We start from the raw sequence: 19,088 nt of genomic DNA, 5'->3' as shown, positions 1-19,088 counted from the left end.
CTAAAAGGGACACAACATCCATTCTGTTTGGTGTACAGAGTCAAATAATTTCAAGTCAAGAACCCAACCGCGTTACTAGTATGTTAGCATATTTGTGACTTCATCGAGTTCAGAGTCAGTAGGTTTGATCTAACTCATATGAAACGAGTCAACATTGCCTTCAAACCGTAGGGTTGTTAGCAAACATTAAAAAACTGATTCCAGATACATAAACTCTATAAAGATTTGATTGGACAACGTGAGCCGAGCTCTGTCAGACCAAACCGAACCGAAACCAAAGAGCCGAGCTCATCTAAACTACATGGTTGGTGTTTAGGTTGGCCTCACTTCTCCATCCAACTAATTAACAATGAATAATATATCCAAACAAACAAAAGAATGACTTCATGACAGGAGAATTAACACTTGGGAATGGCTTTGCCAGAATTAAGGAATTTCAACAAAGCAGGACAATAACAGAAGACATTTTACAAGCAGGTTGCTGCAGCTTTTTATAATTATTTTTCTCCCAGTGGTCTTTTTTTTTCTCCTTTTCAGTTGAATTATAGATGATGTCACGTTTAAATAAGTGGAGACAGTTTTGAAATGATAGATCGTGGTCTCGTTTTTACACATAACACAGACTGCGTTCACTTTTGAGCACGTTATTTTTAGAAGACGTCATGTTTTGATGAGAATAAACCGTGTCACATGTGAGCGATGTGAACGACCAAAAGAATAAAGAGACGTTTGGTTTTTTTCTACTGAGTTGTGCATGTTTCAAGAGTTTGTGTGCACGACAAGATGCTAATGTTAGCGTTAGCAACTAGCAACAGGTGTTTGATACTTTAGCCACACAAACCAATATGATGCTGGGCAAGTTAGACCTTGTGCCTGCATGTCAGTAATTTCCAGAACAACCGGCAATGGATGTGAACACTTTGCAGGAGAATTTAAGAATAATTCATAATTAAATTCTATGTTCGGTTTTCGTTTTTTTTCCCACTCTATGCCTTATACATAGTGTACAGACAGACGTAAGAGTGGCACTAATCATTTGTCCACAACTCTGCGAGAATGTTAAGTATTTTATGTATTCGTGGCAAAATCAGTCAAACAAAACTGCACCGTGTTTTGTTGAAACATCCAAAGACCATTTAAACAACTCTGACCTCACAAAACGAGGATTCAACCCTTATTCGACACAACAGCACAGAAATCTTACCTCGGTCTTGATTGCGTCATACCCGTCGTCTTCCTTGTGCTCCACATCTAGAGAGAAGACAGTGACACAATGGATGACCTGAATCATTCACCGAAGAGAGTAAAATCCCATTAACAGCCCCTAAATTTGTGCAAAACTCATCGCTTTTTATTGATCGATAAGCCATGACACATTAATGAATCGCACTTTTCATTTTTATTGCATCAACAAAGCATTTGATCTAAATAAAGCTAAATCGATAAAACCCTAGACAGCTGGCGGCTGAGGGAGTCGTATAAATCCAAACTGTGGTTCTGAAAAAACTGGACTAGAAGAGCTTGAGCTCTCAGGTGCTACATGAGGAAACGGTGGAGTCATGAAGGTCTGGATTCGCTGCCCAGGTTCTGATGAGTGTAGAAAGTGGCCAAGTTTACTTTGGCCACAGTTTATCACCCGGCCCGATGTTTTCTTTTCATGAAACACAAGAGCCAGCTGCTATTAGCCCAGGATGTTGACATTGAGTCATAAAGTCTACAACATATTGTTTCACATCTGTGATTTGGTGGGTGTACATGTCCCTCCTAGACAATCTCAAAACCTGAACTGAATCAGGACAGAGTAAAGTTTCTGGGAAGTCTTTCCATGAAATTGCTTGTAAAAAATCCCACTACTGAAAAACTCAACAGATGTTATAATGCTGGTAGACTTCCTCCACCAGCTGAAATAAAGAATTATAGTTTCAGTTCAGGCAGTGCGACACATACCACAGCAAGCAATAAATAAATAAATAAATAAATAAATAAAACATTTAGAGAAACTTCAACACAGTCATAGTGAGAAATAGGTTTCAGTCACTTATCACGGTAACTTTAGCCGAAACTGACATTGACCTGAGCAATGTTTTTCAATACAAACAATTAAGAAAAAGCTAATTTTAGCTAATTTTTCATGTATTTTCATTCACAATCTGCTAGGTATTATGCATATTTTTTATACATATGAATATTTCTCTCTTTGAAAAAGTTTAATATTTTTTATTTCTTCTAAAACTTAGAAATAGGCATAAAATGTAGGATTTTTAGCAACAAAACCCAATAAATTTTCTTTAGGAGGTATAAAATAATATTTTCTTGAAGGTTCATGTAGGTTTTGCATCTCATGACAAATATGTTCTTTAACAGAAGCAAAAGTGAACAGAGACTCCTCTAGAGCGTAGAAACTGCTTTTTCAGTAATGCTGAGTTAACCATGGTAAACGCTAAGAAGACTGCTAACCCTAAGCTTAAAAAATACCTATCAAATGCAGTTTTTATATTTTATAGTTCTAAAAGTTCAATCGAAATCAGCTAAAATTGATTTTAATCATTATTTTAATCGGTGCAGCTCGAGTAAAGTTTGACCGATAAACAGATCAAACAACCGTCATTCATCCACAGGTGAATGAATGATGCAGAGGATGGTTTGCGATGTTATCGGCGCCACGCACCGGAAGAACTGGGCGCAGATACACGCTCAGAGGAAGTTGCACAACCTGAAGTGAGAACTTCAGCAGCCGAGTAAAGCAGACAAAAATAGCCCAGTGCCGAGGGGCCCTCAAACCGCAGTCTAATAAAACTGACTCAAGCACAGTAAACGCTCCAGTTGGACTTCCCTCCAACTTGGCCATGATTTCAGATGTCTGCAATAACAACACGCGCGTGTTATTTATTCCTGAAAAGCATTGTTTGTCTGTGTCTAACCAAGCGCTGACGGAGTTCAACAGAGAGTGATGATGACCGAAACACTAGCGCGGCTGTCGTGATTAATGAACTTTTTTTTTTTTCTCCGTCTCACAATCAGATGACAACACGAGGAAGCCAAATTTAGCTTTATCACAGAAGCGCCTGCCAACATATCTGGTATTAGTTTCACAGTGCTTCTCAAAGTCCCCAGGCTCTTTGATACCGCATTACCCCTGCTGCACAACACACACGACTTATGAAGCAGCTGGCTCTGAAATTAGCAAGATGGCACAGAATGAGTAAACAGTTGACGCTAAAGCACTGTGTTGGCACTTGAGCCCCCAAGGGAGGGGGGGGGGGGTGAATTGGGAGGGGACAACACTTAATGGCAAGTTTTCCTAGAGTCCCGTCCTTAGCAGCCTCCTCAAGATTGTTGAGGCTGGATCTCCAGCCTCCCCCTCTCCACTGCTTTCATTGTGATCCTCAGGAATAAGTGACTCTATAACTAATTGTTGAGGCATGCAGACTGCCAAGGTCACTGGGTTTGTGAGAGGAGCCGGCCCGCGATGCCCAGAGAGAGTATACCTTGCCAGCTTGAGTGGGTTCCAGCTTTAGCATTACCGGAGCTCAGTTGCACGCTCCAGACGGAGCTAAAATCCTTCCTGTGCCCTCCAGATGGATAACACAAACCCTGTTTAGCTGAATATCGATCCAGGCCTCCGCTTCCTCTGCCAAGCTCTCTGCGCTCCAGTCGTAACTGTACCAACACTTTACTGTCCGTTATTGCGATTTCCAGCCCCTCCAGCAGCTAAGATAACGCAGTTTGTGGCACATGTCAAGCAGTGGAAGCTAAGCTGACGTTATCCTAAAGTTTAGATCTCACTGTCAACATTTACTAACAGTTAAAGTTGGGTTGTATTTAAAGCTCATATTTGACAAACTGTACATAGAAGTTGCTGCTTTGGCTCTGAGGCTCATTATGCCGCCTCAAAGTACCGAGATTTGCTTTCTGACAGCATTTTATGTCTTTTACCGCAGATTACTTGGTACCCGCTTTTGACAAAAACCCACTTCTCAATCTATTTTTGCAACCTTGTTTCAAAGATGTAAGGACAATGTGAGAATGCAGAACACATATTTTAAACCACATGTTTATGATTTTTGTTTAATTCGCTCTCTTTTTAGCTATTACGAGACAAAACAAGTGTTGGGAAACGATTCAAATTTTCAATTGAATTCAGTGCACAGTCTGAACTTAATTAATCGCAATTACATATTGACAAATTACGAGAAATTTTCAACTTTTGTTGCTAAGCTATTCAATCTGCTATTAAGATTATTCAACCATCAAATCAGTGTTGAGTGCTATTATATCCATTCTGCTTTTTCGGGAACCCCGGATCGTTCATGGAACGTCTTCGAAAAAAATGCGTCTTTAGAAATCTGGGCTGTGAATGTTGACATTAGCTGCTCCAACATGTTTAGCACCGAGATGCTATTTTAAGCCTGAATAGCTTCGCTGATGGGCCAGCTGCTTTTAGCAGAACTTTGAACACAACAAAAGTGTTTTCCAGCGTCTCATCTCATCGTTTTTTGAAGCATAAATTGTAGCCTGTGCGTCAAATTTATGGGTGTACCAGAAATGTGCAAATACAAAGGTTCCGGCCAGAACTTTTGTATTTTTCTCTCACAATAAAACCCCAAAACTTTTTATGGACGTTTGTGGTTGTAGCACATAATGTGAAAACATTCAAGAGGTTTATAATGTTTTTATGACGGATTTTAAATGACTTGTATGAAGCTACAGTTAGTTTTAAATTTAGTCCTATGGCAGGGATTGCGAAATACTAAAAACTATTTTTCCACTTCTGAAAAACTCCTTTCATAATCAGCTGTGGTTTTTCTCTAAACAAGTTTCCAGCAATAAAAAGAAAAGAAATTACTCAGTTTAGTCCTTCTATATATTCTTCTACGCTGTTAATAGCTATCGATTAGGTCTTTTTCCATCATTTAAAACAACGTCTTTCTGTTGAAACATATTTTTCACCGGTTGTGAGTACAGTGCTGCTGTAAAAGCAACACGCATGCCAGAGTTTTACTTTCTCCTTCCATAAAGTTTTGTGGACTCAAACCCAAGTAATTAGTGTGCAAATAATGTGGCTGCTTACTTCCTGAGCAACAAAAACCAAAGGCCCCATTCCCAGCCAGTAAGAATAAATCAACTTTTTGCTTGTAAAGATATCTTTATGGCAAATATATAAAGACCCTACTGGTTCCGATTCAACCCCGCTTAATTAAAAAAAAGCTCAAAATAAAAAAAAACCAAAACAGGTAGATGTGCAGAAATAAAAGAGAAGTTATTTCATGGGAGACAGTGGGACTGCTAAAGCAGCAGGGTTATCCCGGGGTTTGCCTCAGCAAGACGCAACAAGCCCCGAGATCCACAGATCAGGTGAGTGAGAAGTGCAGACTCAGTTTGACTGCGACGTCATCCGACTGGCACGGCTGTCGCCTGGGATCTGCCAGGCCGAGTAGGCCTGTTGCCAGGAGACCGGCTGCTCCTCCTCCCCTACGTTTATTTACCACACTCCCATTCAAAGTCTCAGCGGCCCTCTGGAGCGACAAGGGGAGGCACATGGCTGAGGGAGCGACGGGCGCTGCGACGCACTCCGGCTTTAACGAAACAACATCATTCAGACAGCTTTGACAGAATTCGCTACATATTCAGCCGCGACTGAATATGTACATCGTGAACATCTGGGAAAGATGTACAAAGAGGCACAAAATTAGGCCTGCCACAGTGTCAAAGTTTTGTTGGGCGATAAATGTTCTCCCGACATTTTTTTTTTGTGATAAACGATAATATTGTTGTTTAGAGACCAATTTCCTGTAAAGTATTGGTAATGGTGTAATAATGCAACAACACCCTAAACTTTCAATTCTAACAAACACGTAACACAGGAACTGGGATCCGTTTCTCCTAGCTACGCCTCAAAATCAGAAAGACGAGAGAACATGTCATTCATGTAAGTCACACGTGTAAATCTTCATAAATCAGGAAGCATCTGTTAGTTGACTAAAGTGTTAGAACAAATGAAACTGAGGCAAATAAATTGGACTCATCTGGCCACTACGGACAGGTATGGATGGTAAGGAAGCTAAAAAAAATCTATTGGATAACTACAGCAAATTGTGGATCACCAAGTCTCCATAGCAACCATCGCACACTGTCTTGATCATGTGGAGTTTTCTGTGGCTTTGGTTAGATCAGACTAGTGTTTGTTTATTCTGCAACAAACACTTCATAGAGTAAGAAAATAAAAAAGTAACATGAAAAAAAAACTCATGTCCACTGTCATGTACGGTGGAGGTTCTGTGATGCTGTGGATAATTTTAAATCCAAAGGCTGGTGCCTCATAAAGAGAACCAAAGCCTAGATTCTACAGGAAAACTGACAAAGGGTTCGTTTTTAGGTCCTGATCCAAAACATAAAGACAAATCAGCAGAAAAAATAGCTGAACTGACACAAATCCATCTCTGTCTTCAGACATAAATCCTACAGTAGAGAAGAGAGCAAAAGGATCTGTATGAACTGGACCAAGTGTTTTCTTCTAAGCTTTAGACGGATGTAGAAAGAGTTGACAGCACTGGCTCCAAAACTTTAGCCAGCAGCAATTTTGTTGGAAGTAGTTATTTATTTTATCTGAGTAAATGTAGCCAAGTGAAACTTTGGATCACTCCAAACAGCAAACATTTCACATGACAGTGAAATACCAATAAACTTTTACAGCAACATCAAGAACACCTCCTAAGTTTTTATGCACTCCTGTGTTTTTTTCTTTCTGGTACATTTCTTATAGCTAATGGTTATAAATATGTATATCTGACACGTCTGGCATATTACCGCTAACAAGAACCTGCGCGCGCTCCGACTCTCGTTTCTAGATTATTCCTGCTTGAGAACGAGAACTCACACTTCGTCGGCCGCTCCAGTTTCCGCCTCCCTCTTTTCTTGCGCGGCATCGTCAGGCTGTCGTCCTTGTCCTTCTCCAGCTCCCGCTCCTCCTGGCTGGACAGGAAGCCGTTCTCCTGGGAGGGACTGGGGCTCTGACCCTGGGAGCCGTCCTCCTCCTCCTCCTCCTGGTAGGAGGACGGGCATCTGGGAATTCCATTCTCTACTTCCCGCCTCTCCTGTTTGGGGAAGCAGGCGTCGGGCGTCTTGTCTCCACGAGGGTCGGTCTCTCCGTTGTAGACTTGCGATATGGACGGCCGGCACAGCTCAAGGTAGCTGTTGCAAACGCTCGCGCAGTCCGTGATGGATCCGCAGCTCTCCACCTGCAGGCGAAACAGGACGAAGAGAGGGTGGAATGTTAACGTCTGCGTTTTAGGAGAAAATATTACATGAGCAAACTTTTACAAGGTTGCCACGTGAATCAGTGAGTTATAGCAATCCCCAACAAACTCCCTCAACTCCAAAAGTTCAAAGCTGGGACAAGAAACCGACCACACAACCACTAACGTACAAGCGAGGAGGGACGCTGTGTGTTACAGCAGCACAGAACTATGCCAGGAATGTTGGCTGTTCCTGGAGAAAGTTTTCCCTCCGTCCTCCTGGTTTCGCTCCATAAAAGAGGACTTCATTCAAGACGCGCTGACCTGTTTGCAGCTGACATGATTTCCAGTGTGCAATAACGTCTCTCCAGCTGTAAAGCATATTTAGATGTCATATGCTGGCCTGTCACGAGAGCCGACGTTACCAGAAGTCGTTGCGATGAGCCAGTGGCGCAAAAAGTGGGTATGCAGGGTATGCAACGCATAGGGGCGCAGCACCAGAGGGGGCGCCAAAACCCCGTCTGGAGGGGGCGGCGCGCCAATGATGTTTTCCCATACACTTCAGCGCGACTTACGCTCCTTCACCTCACGCACATAACGAGGTAAATGTAGCGAGTTTTACCCTTCACGTATCGTCGCCTCGAGGGGGGGCATCTATGTTTTCGCATCCACCTGAATAATGTGTAGTTGCGCCACTGCGATGAGCAATATTATCGTTGTTTTGAGAGCAATTTGCAGCGATACGATGGTAACGGCATGATAATGCCAGCACACACACTCAAAGATTAATACATTTTAAATCCTAATGAACATTTAAGGCTTGAACTGGAAGACGTTTTAAATATGCAAAACAACAAATAAATGATCAAGTCTTTGTTAAAAAAAATTAAAAATAGGGCTAGTTTACACCAACGCACCAGAATGAAGGCGTATGTTGCCCGATTCTTGGTAGAACGAGAGAGAGAGAAAAGAGAAAAAGCGATAAATCATGCAAATGGAAAATGGAAATTGGGCTTGTTTTCATTTATCATGCAATCAATTAATTTATTGCTTACTGTGTCAAGTCTTTACACTCACTCACGACATAATCACAACCTATAACGTATTTTCAAGGGATTTGTAATGAGAGGCCAACACAAAGTGGTGAATGACTGTGAAGCGAATGGGGCATCGGTTTACTCATCGTCTCCCAGCATCACTGCTGTAAAACTCAGACCAGCAGCAAAACTCAGAGCTGGACGGACAGGAGTCCTGTTTCCAACAGAGTCCCTTCCTTTTTTTAAAACCTTTAAAGCAGAAGAGCACTGATTTATCATCTACAATTTTCTTAACTTTGGGGAATCGGCCGATACTAGAGACGATAGGTCGTTTTATTTATGCAGCACATTTTCAGCAACAAGGTGACTCAAAGTGCTTTACATGAGCTAGAGGAAATACAAACAAAATAAAAGTATAGAACTGCATGTTGGTTCCCCATGTATAATAAGAATAAGAATTTATAAACTGGTAGGGGTTTCTTTGTTTCTTGATCTGATAAAAGTAGATGTTGGTTCTCCATGTTTGACTCTAAATACTTACATGTGAAGCCGATCAAAGGCCTAAAAATCAGCCGCTGTCCTCTTCTGCTTTACAGAGAGAGGTTTGACTGATAGACCAGCCCACCATGTCATGTCTGCACTGTTACAAACTCAACTACTTTCTTGCTATATTTAACGACATTTCAGACAAAACCAGTTGGCCAAAATCGGAATGGGCAGGTCAGGCTTTTAAAAGATCAGAAATCGGCAATGGACCAGAATACTGCAGTCGGTGCACCTCTACTTCAAAGTGAAACCTGGAGAACGTTTAGGAATGGCCGTCCGTGCATCCAGCATTTCTAAAGTTCCATGTGACTGAAGCTGAGACTCGGTGAAACACTGCCGTGTGTTGGGAGCAGCCCAGTCCAAGTCCAGACCCACGTCTGTGGAGAGGTTTACAGATTCCTTCAACGTGAATAGCTAAAATCTTTTAGATCCTAGATGTGCAAACCTGCAGCTGTAGTTCCAGTGAAAGGCGGCTTGAACTGTTGAGTTGTGGATTGAATACAAATGCACGGCACAATTTTTAAATTACTATTTGTGAAAAACTTTGACAACCATATATCACATCAAACCGCTGTAAAGTACATTCAAGTTTGTTTGTTTTTTGTTTGTTTTATCTCAGGGGATATGAATCCTTCTTGTTGCTGCCTTTAAAACACACGACTTGTTTACTCTGACCATAAAGTTGGTCAGAGATAGAAATCTGAGGATATCTGCTCTCTATGTGACCCTGAAGAATGTCTGGACGCAAAACAAGACATGCAAAAATAAACTTCTGTCGAAGTTGTAACGTCGTGCAAAGACAAAGCCGCAGTGAAACGCAGCCGGCTGTGAGGAATCCCTCTGAGGCCGCAGAGGTCTGTGTGACCTCATCGGACAAATTATCCACAAGCTGAACAAGTCCAGTCAAACGAGGAGCAGCCTGCCAGTGAATCAGCCGGACACGGTGAGTGACAGAAACAAAGCCTCCGCTCTGGGATTATTGATACTCTGACTTGCACGCAGCAACGAAGGCAAACACGGGCAAAAGAGAGTGAGAGCAGACATGTTTGGTGCGACGCAGCTGCTAAAAGCATTACGCAACCGACGAGTGACCCAGTGAACCACATGTGGACGCTGCCAGAGGTCAGAGCTCCCACTTGTTAAATCAGACAGGCAGACAGGGGTCAGAGGCACAACACTAAACTGCTAATCCTACATAATGCGCAGCAGCTTATTAGCATTAAAACATGGCAGTAAATAATATCCTGGATAAAATGTAAAGTTAGACATTTCTTTTTTTTTGCTGTTTTGTTTTTATTTGTCACACTTCAATGTTGCAGCTCATTATATATTTTCCAGATATATAGTAATGTTTTATAGCACAATCAAGTCAATATGTAACCTATGGAAAAATGCTGTATTTATCAAAAATAAAATTGGAATAAAATTGACTTCACAAAAAAGACTTTTAGACTTTTGAACCAATGAGACAAAATTGGAACTTTTTTAGGACTACTCGCTGTTTTGGGATTAATGACTTTTCCACTTTTCCACTTTTCACCAGAACATTCATTAGGAAAATGTGCAGCCATCAGTTTGTGATTTTAAGCTCAAGCACACTTGGGTTATGCAGAGAGACAGAGATTCAAAGATCACTAAATGGCATAGCTAAAAAAGCACCAAAATGAAGGTTCTAAAGTGGTCTAGTCAAAGTCAGGACTTATATTCAGAAGAAAAACAGCGGGTTGGTCTTTAACAGAAAACCCTGCAATGTGGCAAAGATCACTCCTTCGTGACGTCAAAAATCTCAAAGTCGGTCACCAGGAACACTTATTGTCAGCTTTTACAACCAAAGGTTTTCACATTGGGCCTGGTTGGTTTGGATAGTTTCCCCCTTAACTGGAGTTCCTCAAGTAAGGTTTGTCTGATACTGAAATTAGTTTTAGGATCTGTAACCTAAAAAACCTCTGGAAGGTTGGGCAAATCCATTTCCACAGCTCTATATTTATGTCATTTGAGACAACAATGTTCCACGTTATACGCTAAATGCAACCAAATCTTTGGCTTAGCAGAAAGATTTAACATACCTTTCTGTATCTGGTGAAAAAAAAACAACCCCTACTTTACATCCAAAACGTATGCCAGTAGTCCAGTCTGAATTTATGTTGAACTGAACCAGCAGGCAAAGGGAGGCAACAAGTGGTTTGGACTCGGGAATCCTCCTTGAGCATTAAAGCAAAGCCCCATGGGGGTTGAAAAAACAACAGGGTCAGTTAATGGGTAAAGAATAAAAAGACGCTCTTTGGCCTTTCTTAGTAAAACAACAAGGAGCCCAGGCAGCTGTGGTACACTCCTTTACCACACTGAACGTTTGCCTCGTTGCTATTAGAGACGCAACCCGCAGGATTTCACTGGCCGATTCTTTTCTTTCATTTTGCTTGCGGTAGTTTATCTGTTGGATCGGACCACCTGGGCCCGCCACCAGTGAGTCAACAGTTCACCACTACGCCTTCCCTAGTCTACCTTTGATAGTTCTCTGCAACGTCAAACCAGGAACACGAGACCTGACGCTATGGCGGCGCTCTGACCCAGGTGTCTAAACATCACCAGCCGAGGACACAAAGGTTCACCTGCTGCCTTTAATTATTCCACCAACAAATGGTTGCAGATACGTCAGGAAAACAATTAACCACCAGAAGTAACTGCAGTTAGCTTAATCAAGCTTATGCCAGAGACACAATGGATAGATAAAGCTACAATGAGTATGCAGACAATCTGGGACAAACAAATAATAATAAGAAAAGAAAAAGGAAGTATGACCATGATTATTTAAAGTTTGGGTTTTCATGGATTGGATTTGACGACGCTCCAATGCCACGGTGTTGTCTGCAATGCTAAATGAGCTGTAGTTACAGCAAAAAGTAATTCATACATTTAGCACTGAAAATGACAGTGATAATAGCAACTGAAGCGACTACAGTAAAGAGTTTACAGAAATGACAGCAATAAAGTACTTTGGACATTGGTTCAACTCAATAGTCAAAAACCTTCGCTGTTCACTGATGCGTGTACAGACCAAAAAACAGAGAAGGGCGTTTTCCCCTTCTAAAACATTTAATGAACCAGAAAAATTCAGATTTTTCTGTCGTTTTCCCAGTGATCTTAGGTCAGAACCAATCAAAGGAATATTGACCATTTCCTCACTAATGACCGTCTGATTGCTCATTTTTAGTTCTCCTGATAGTATCAAGAGTTGGACTAGTTCATATTGGTATCGACTGGGTCATTCAGAGAGGGATAACAAGAACTCTAAACACTGACGGCTCTGGCCCAAAGTCAGTCCTCATACCACAGATACCAAAAGATACCAAAGTACAGTGATCACTGGTGTTCATAAAGGCCCGGCTCTTTTCCGATTGGCTGAAACCGTTTCCTGATGCTGCTGTGATCGCAGCACTCTTACTAAAGTAAGTGTGTCCCAACTTGACCGCTGTCCTTTTCTTCCTATGCCTATTTGCATATTTCTAACAATGGAAAGTACTTAGGGTGGAGTCAGAAGGACTGAGTCTGTGCCTCATTTAATCTCCTGAATGTTTCTTTTTTTTTTTTTGCTTTTGCTTTTCTGTCCAGATGATGAATAAATAATGAATCCAAAATGGTTTCAGTGCTGAGGACAAGCTGCCTTCCAACCAGAACAGACAGCATGCCGACTGAAGCAGAGACAGCTCAGACAGGAGCAAAACCTCTGATCCTGCTGCAGGCTACCGCCACAAATTTACCAAAACTGTTCCCACCTCTTACACTTTTCTCCCCGTTTTGTCACCTTACAACCACGAACCACAACCATTTTTATTGGGATTTTATGTGGTAGGTCGACACAAGGTGGTGCATAATTGTGAAACAGGAGGAAAAGTGTGCATGGGTTTCAAAAATGTTTGTAAAATCTAGAAAACATGGGATGGATTTGTACTCCGCCTCCTTTACTTTTACACCAATGACATCGGACGGCAACCGATTACTCAATGTGGTCCACTTCAGTGTGATTTTCATCACGAAACAAACACAGCTGTTCTGTGAAGGCCTCAAATGTTTGTTAGAGAACATTAGAATAAATAGCATCATTAAAAAGTGTAAAGGGTATAAAACAATGTCTCAAGTTTTGAACAGCATTTTTTATTTTTGCTTTTGATTATACAAGACACAAATCTGTCACCAAATGACCCACAATTTATTTCATTTCTATTTTTGGTACCAAGAAAATCATCCTTCAGTCAAACATTTACAACAAGGGAGAGAATATATACTATAGTTTCTTTAGCAGAATCCAGTTGACTCAATCCCTTCCACATTTAGTAACAAAAAGTCACATTTAAGCCCACTTTAGGAAACATGGGACATAGTTTACACACTGACTGAAAAAATTACTACATACTTCTTGTGCAACTGATGTGCTTTTATTGTGAAATCTCTGGGTGGATATTGTTTGAAACCGGACAGAGATTGCTTCAATCAGACGCAGTTGCAGTTCGCCAAAAGCCCCCTAGGGGAAAATGCAAACTTGTGGATGAAGGCACTGTGGTCAAATGACAACAAAAACCAGCCTGCAGTCAGAATGTCATGGTGGAAAACTAATACTGAACGTCCCCTTGTACACATAGCATCTCCACTGTGAAAACTGGTGGTGGAAGCATCATGCTGTGGGGACGCTTGGAGACAGAAGAGACTGAAAGAATAAATATAATCCAACCGGACCTGAATCGTTTTATAAGATGCCGATTTACTTTGTCAAACAGTAAGAATTTAGAAAAAGAGGATTTTTGCTTCTCTATTTTTCTTTCTGAGTTATAAATTAGTTTTGTTAAAAGTGTCTTTTATGCTGCCAAATTAAAGTGTATGCTAATTAACACCCAATCTGACTTGTAAACCAAGCACCGGTGCAGCTGGTCATTTTCCAACATGTCGGATCGATACTCACTGGAAACTGCTTACGCTTCCTTCCAGGTTTTCCAACTTTAAAGGAGGCATTACTAAATGTTGACCTCGGCTCCTTCATTTGTCCCACGTCCAGTAATACGCTCTCACCCTGTTAAGAGAAAACGACCCATTAACACTGGTTGGTAAAGGAAACATACTCTTTAAAATCACCTTTTGTCCTTAAATGTAGCACAAGTTAGAAAGCAAATGCGACTCCAAGCATAGCAGCAAGAAGTGCAAAAAAAAAAAAAAACACTTGCACATTAGAGGAAAGTTCAGCAGGTCACGGAGCGTCTTTAGCCGACAATAAGACAGATAGAAACCGAATGACATGCTCTCTTGAACCAGGCCGGAGTGAAAGCTCTGCGAATGCACCGCTGACCTTCAAGACAATTGGCTCTTGACACCATTAAAAACGCGCTGACCTGCCCCCACGTCCCCCCTGCTGCAATTTCCCTTTGATTAATACAAACTGTCAAGCGGCGAGAACAAAGCTCCACGTCGGCAGCGCCGAGGCCGACGAGAGAAAGGACGGCCGTAATGTAGAGGCTTTGAGTTCGGCATTGACTGAAAGGGAACGCCAGCGCAAAGTCTGAATGCAAACAGGAGCGACTGCGAGGCGGAGGGGGGATGGAGAGCTGAAGTGGCTGGCTAAGGCGGGAGGGTCTGTCAATGGGACAACGACTAGTAGAGCAAATCCGGCCTTTTAGCGCACAACAAAACAGGAAAGAAGAAAGCCGCTGTGAGTCAAACTCAAGGCCCCGGGGGCCAAATCCGGCCCGTGGTAGCTTCTCATGCGGCCAGATGGAAGCTTAAGTAGAACCTTCAAGGTAACAGTCGTGTGCTTCAGTCAATCAAATCAAAGCAGCTTTTGATTTGATTTGATTCCACAATCACAAAAATCAACAAATCCCCACACTTTTTGGTGATAGTTTATCGTCAAGTTTCCATGAAAATTGTCCAAAAAAAAGTTGGGGTTTAAGTGTTCCTAACTCCCACCTGCAGGAAGCAGTGTTTCTTACTTCTGTCACTCAGCTGCCTCAGACTTACTTGATGCTAAGTAACAAAACGTCACATTTACTGTCATATTGTCACCTCTGTAAGCTAACAACCTAAGTCATTTCTTACCAAAAGTGTCTTTTTTTTGTCTAAATTATCTTTTGTCAAAAAAAAGAGAAAGTGATTTTTTTTCTCTTGTAAATATTTCTAAAGTAGCTCCACAAAATCCATGATTTTAACTGCAAATAAGTGAAAATTTTGAAGAGTGACTGATACATAAAGTTGTTCAATATCACTTAATTTAAAGAAGTACTTAACTAAAGCAGAGACAGCTATTTATTAATACTTTAGCGGTTTGTTAATGGGTTTAATTAACATCTGACACAACCGGTCCTTTGACTCTTGATCTTGATGTTGAGCAAAATGAAAATTAGTTTGACGCCCCTGATTTAGAAGAAAGTGTTCTGGTCAGATGAGATCACAACTGTAAAGAGTTGAGCTAAATAAAAGGCAAACCAGGAAAAAAAAACCTTAATATGCTGATGTTTACCATCCTGCAGGCCACCGCGCTAAACATAGAGCTCTAAAACAGAAGCCGAGAACATTCGGTCTGCTTAATAACCGGCTAAGTTGGATCATTTCCTCTTCGGTTTCCTAACTTTGCTAACTTGTCACATTACTGATCCAGCTCTTCATCTTGTGAGCTGAACAAAAAGCCCCAGAATAGCAACTTAAAAAGCCTTAGGGAGATTTTTTTTCCCCTGCTGTTTCTAAGATCAAATACAAATTCCCTTACATTCCTAAAAACATATGACAAACAATAAAAAAACGGATTTAAAGAGTCGTACGAAGATGTTCTTAGACATGAGACCTTACAGTTTGGGGATCAATTATCGATAGATCTGGGAAAGAATAAATCCTTCACAGCATTCGATCACATTTAGCAGGTGATTGGAGAGGAATCTGTCACCTTTGAACAACATCTATCACCGTCACAGGAAGGCTAAGCCAATCAGATCAATGGAGGGCCGGAGCAGTCAGCAAATAGGAGGCAGCATTTTTCAGTCCAGAATGCGCCTGAAGCCAATTCCTGCTCAAAAATGAACTTTTGCACATTTGCATGAAAGTCTCACAAAGAAAAAAAAAAGAAAGGTAAAAACAGTGCTTGCCTCGTGTTGCGTGGTATTAAGTAATACTATACTGCTGCAGTAATTGACTAGCAATGGTTATTTCTACACCAGCGGCGCTTTATGCATGCAGAACCTTTAAATATGTCCATGGCGATCAGAGTTGAGCATGCTACGTAATGTAAAGACACGTTTACGTTTAGCTTTGGGACCGGAAATGCAATCAGATACACAGTTTTTGACCAGTCGTTATCATGTTTCACACTTTTATCTCATTCCCTTGAGTTGGAAGGCAAAAAAATAAACACACACACACACTTCTTGAGAAGACACAGTGAACGGTCTGACGAGCCGCGCCGATACTTGTGGGATTGTAATCTCGTGATAACTGCGACAGCCTCAAAGTAGCATATTTTTGTTCTGCACAATCAACCAACGGATCCGGAAAACAGGAGAAAAAAAATCTCAAAAGAGCCTTAAAACAAAACAAAAAAAAACATTTTTTTTCAGTCGTTGAACTGGTTTTTATACACGCACGGCAATTTAAAAAATTCAAGCTGCTTTATATCCTGACGACGTCGCGCCGCTGAAATGAGATGAATCCATCAGCCATGACAGTTCCAGGGGGATAAACTAATTAACATAAAGACGTGCATGTGACGATCAGAGTGGCTGACGCTGCTGTGTGTTGTAATCGGTAGAAATTAAAGAAAATCTACCTATTCCGGAGAGCAATGCAGCCATTACCAGCAGGCCTTTAGATGTATACCTGTGGCCTAATGCGATTAGGGGTCCTTCTGCATGTGCTTTCCAGATGCTTTCAATTTATTGTGTGATTTCTAATAGAGTGCCTGGTGCTTCAGGTTTTTTCTTCTTCTTTCTCCCTCCCTACCGGGGCAGCAGCATTTGCATAGATAATAGCATGTTTTGAGTGCAGCCTGGTGTGCAGGCTCATTTGGGAACCACTTTCGTGTATGGCGCGATCCTGCTTGCGGCAGGAACAGCAGACACCAACTGAGCCGAATCAGAATGCTGTCTCTCCACCCTGCAAACATTTTTTTTTCATTCAAAACAATAAAAAATAAAAAATAAAAAACAAAAAATAAAAAGAAGTCTGCAATGCAATTTGGTCTCGCCTGGAGTGAACCCCGCTCCAGCGTCAACGTCTCCGCGCCGCTTCCCGTCTGGGTCGCCGGGTATTTAAAGGCAACGTCTGTTGCCAGGCAACTAGACGAAGGGCAGCGCTGTGTAATGGGAACATGGGAGGAAGAGGACAGCCCCCCCCCCATCCCACCACCCCGCTCCAACCCTTCCAGTGGAAGAGAGCTGTGGAGCCCGTTCCAGCTCTGACTGAACCCACGGCAGCCAACGCCCACGTCGGCCGCCACCATTACACCTGCAGACGTCACGTTATCCGGTGATGCTGCGGGCTCGGCGCAGAGCTGATGCTGCAGTTATCAGCCGGCGCCTATTAGAGCAAGAGGGACGTCCGTGCCGCAGGGTGTTGGACTCATCCACCTTTTAGGAGTCTCTTGATTATTTCCCAATATCGGGGATTTATCTGTGCAATATCTCAGTAGCAACGCAATAAAACCTGTAATTCTACTCGATAACTGATTATCTGTCAGTAAAGTATGGCGTGTGTGTTCTATGGGCGTGCAAGCGGGAGGTAGGGAACGGACTCTCTCCAAGCGCCTCTTCTTAACGACGGATGTCTCCATACATGTTTGTACTTTAGCAAAGGCTAACAGGAGATAACAGCTGCAAATACGGTATCAATCACGGTCGTTTCTTACCATTCTGTTTCCGGGTGAATCCACGAAATCCGAGCCTTTGCATGAGGTGGAGTTGGAGTTGGTGACAGTGTTGGATGGCATTGTTGAGTCTTACAGGTTTATGGTGGTGGGCAGATGTCGGATGAATGGCGGTGAGATTGGAGAGGGGGAAGTTTCCAGTGAGAATGAACTTCAAAAAGGAACCAAAAAAAAAATATGATGAAATTGATGACCCTTCTTCTCTTCTCTCCTAGAATAGAGGGAGACAAGGAGTTCATTAGAGTCACTTTAAATGAAAGAAGCGCAAATATTGTGATCAGTGCATGAGACAGAGATTTCAACAGTTTAAGTGACAAACGCGAACACGACTTTGAGGACTTGTGAAAGGGCAGGGGGGAAAAGTTTAAAGCTACTAGCTGGACTTTTCGGTAAAAATCACTGAAATTCACTTCATATTTAGTTCATCGCCTATAAGACATGCTGTGCTCCTCTTTTCTATTTGTCTTGAGATTTAGTTGTAAATAATTTATTCAAGAATGAACTACACTCCAAAAACAAGCACACCTCTGGTGACATCACTTAAGGCATAAGACAGCTGATCCGACTTCTTCTTGTTTTGTTTTTTCTCCCCTTCTCTGTTTACATGTTTTTATTTAAAATACTGAAAAAGTGTTAGTTTGACATCTGTACAAATGGAGCAGAAACATCTGTGAACATTTTATAAAAGCAACTCGTGAAGCGGAGCAGGACAGAGACTGGAGCGAAAGCTTCAGAATCTCTCTCAAAATCTCTCAAAAGTTGTTCATCCATCATATTATTCACTACTACCCGATCAGCTCGACTCTTGTACCTCCTGTGATGTCATCAACCCAAAACATATAAAAAACTGAATTTTCTTTGTCCTGTTCTTTCAGATTTTGTTTTGAAATGTTGCGGTGGAAATAAATATTTTAGGACTGTAACAATTCCTCAAATGACTCCCTCCATTATTCAAAATTCTCGAGGAAAATCTATCTGCCTCGAAGCTTTGTTAAATTATGTTTTATTATTTAGCGCACCGTGTTCCGGCCGGGTCATTATGTGTGTTGGGCAGTACTCTCACCTCCGCCTATGAGTTGTTGCTAGCAGCACAACGTCAAATTTTTCTGGTTTTCGTCATTTTTCAGGGGACCAGTAAGCATTCTTAAATTGCCTGGCGCAATGCTACAACAGCTCTTCTCATTTCGGAAATGCCTGGCAACCGTTTCAAAGTCAAACCAGGAACACGATGTGGAACTATAAGGCACTGAGTGAATGGGGAAGTTTGCGTGTTGCAGCGGAAAATTGAAGCACGTCAAAATGCATCAACACAACGAAGCTAATACGACATAAAAACAATGCCATACTTGACAGAGTTTGGCTACATCGAGGCTCACT

At 41.8% G+C, this 19,088-nt stretch overlaps 1 protein-coding gene across 5 annotated transcripts in view; it reads right to left on the bottom strand.

Moving 5' to 3' along the window:
- dnmt3ab (DNA (cytosine-5-)-methyltransferase 3 alpha b) overlaps window positions 1-19,088 on the bottom strand; it is a 47,814-nt gene that overhangs the window by 25,865 nt on the left and 2,861 nt on the right. For 4 of the 5 annotated variants that reach the window (XM_008399114.2, XM_008399113.2, XM_008399118.2 and 1 more), the window contains exons 2-5: window positions 17,694-17,922; window positions 13,773-13,880; window positions 6,878-7,238; window positions 1,205-1,251 (exon numbers count right to left, since the gene is read on the bottom strand). In XM_008399114.2, coding sequence (XP_008397336.1) covers window positions 1,205-1,251; window positions 6,878-7,238; window positions 13,773-13,880; window positions 17,694-17,774 — 597 coding nt within the window. In that variant the 5' untranslated portion in view covers window positions 17,775-17,922. Of the gene's footprint in view, window positions 1-1,204; window positions 1,252-6,877; window positions 7,239-13,772; window positions 13,881-14,031; window positions 14,584-17,693; window positions 17,923-19,088 lie in introns of those variants that run through there. The other variant, XM_008399116.2, reaches the window with a different exon arrangement.

Source organism: Poecilia reticulata, linkage group LG22, assembly GCF_000633615.1.
Source record: "Poecilia reticulata strain Guanapo linkage group LG22, Guppy_female_1.0+MT, whole genome shotgun sequence".
NCBI classification, from domain to species: Eukaryota; Metazoa; Chordata; class Actinopteri; order Cyprinodontiformes; family Poeciliidae; genus Poecilia; species Poecilia reticulata.
This window is presented reverse-complemented; position numbering and strand designations above follow the sequence as displayed.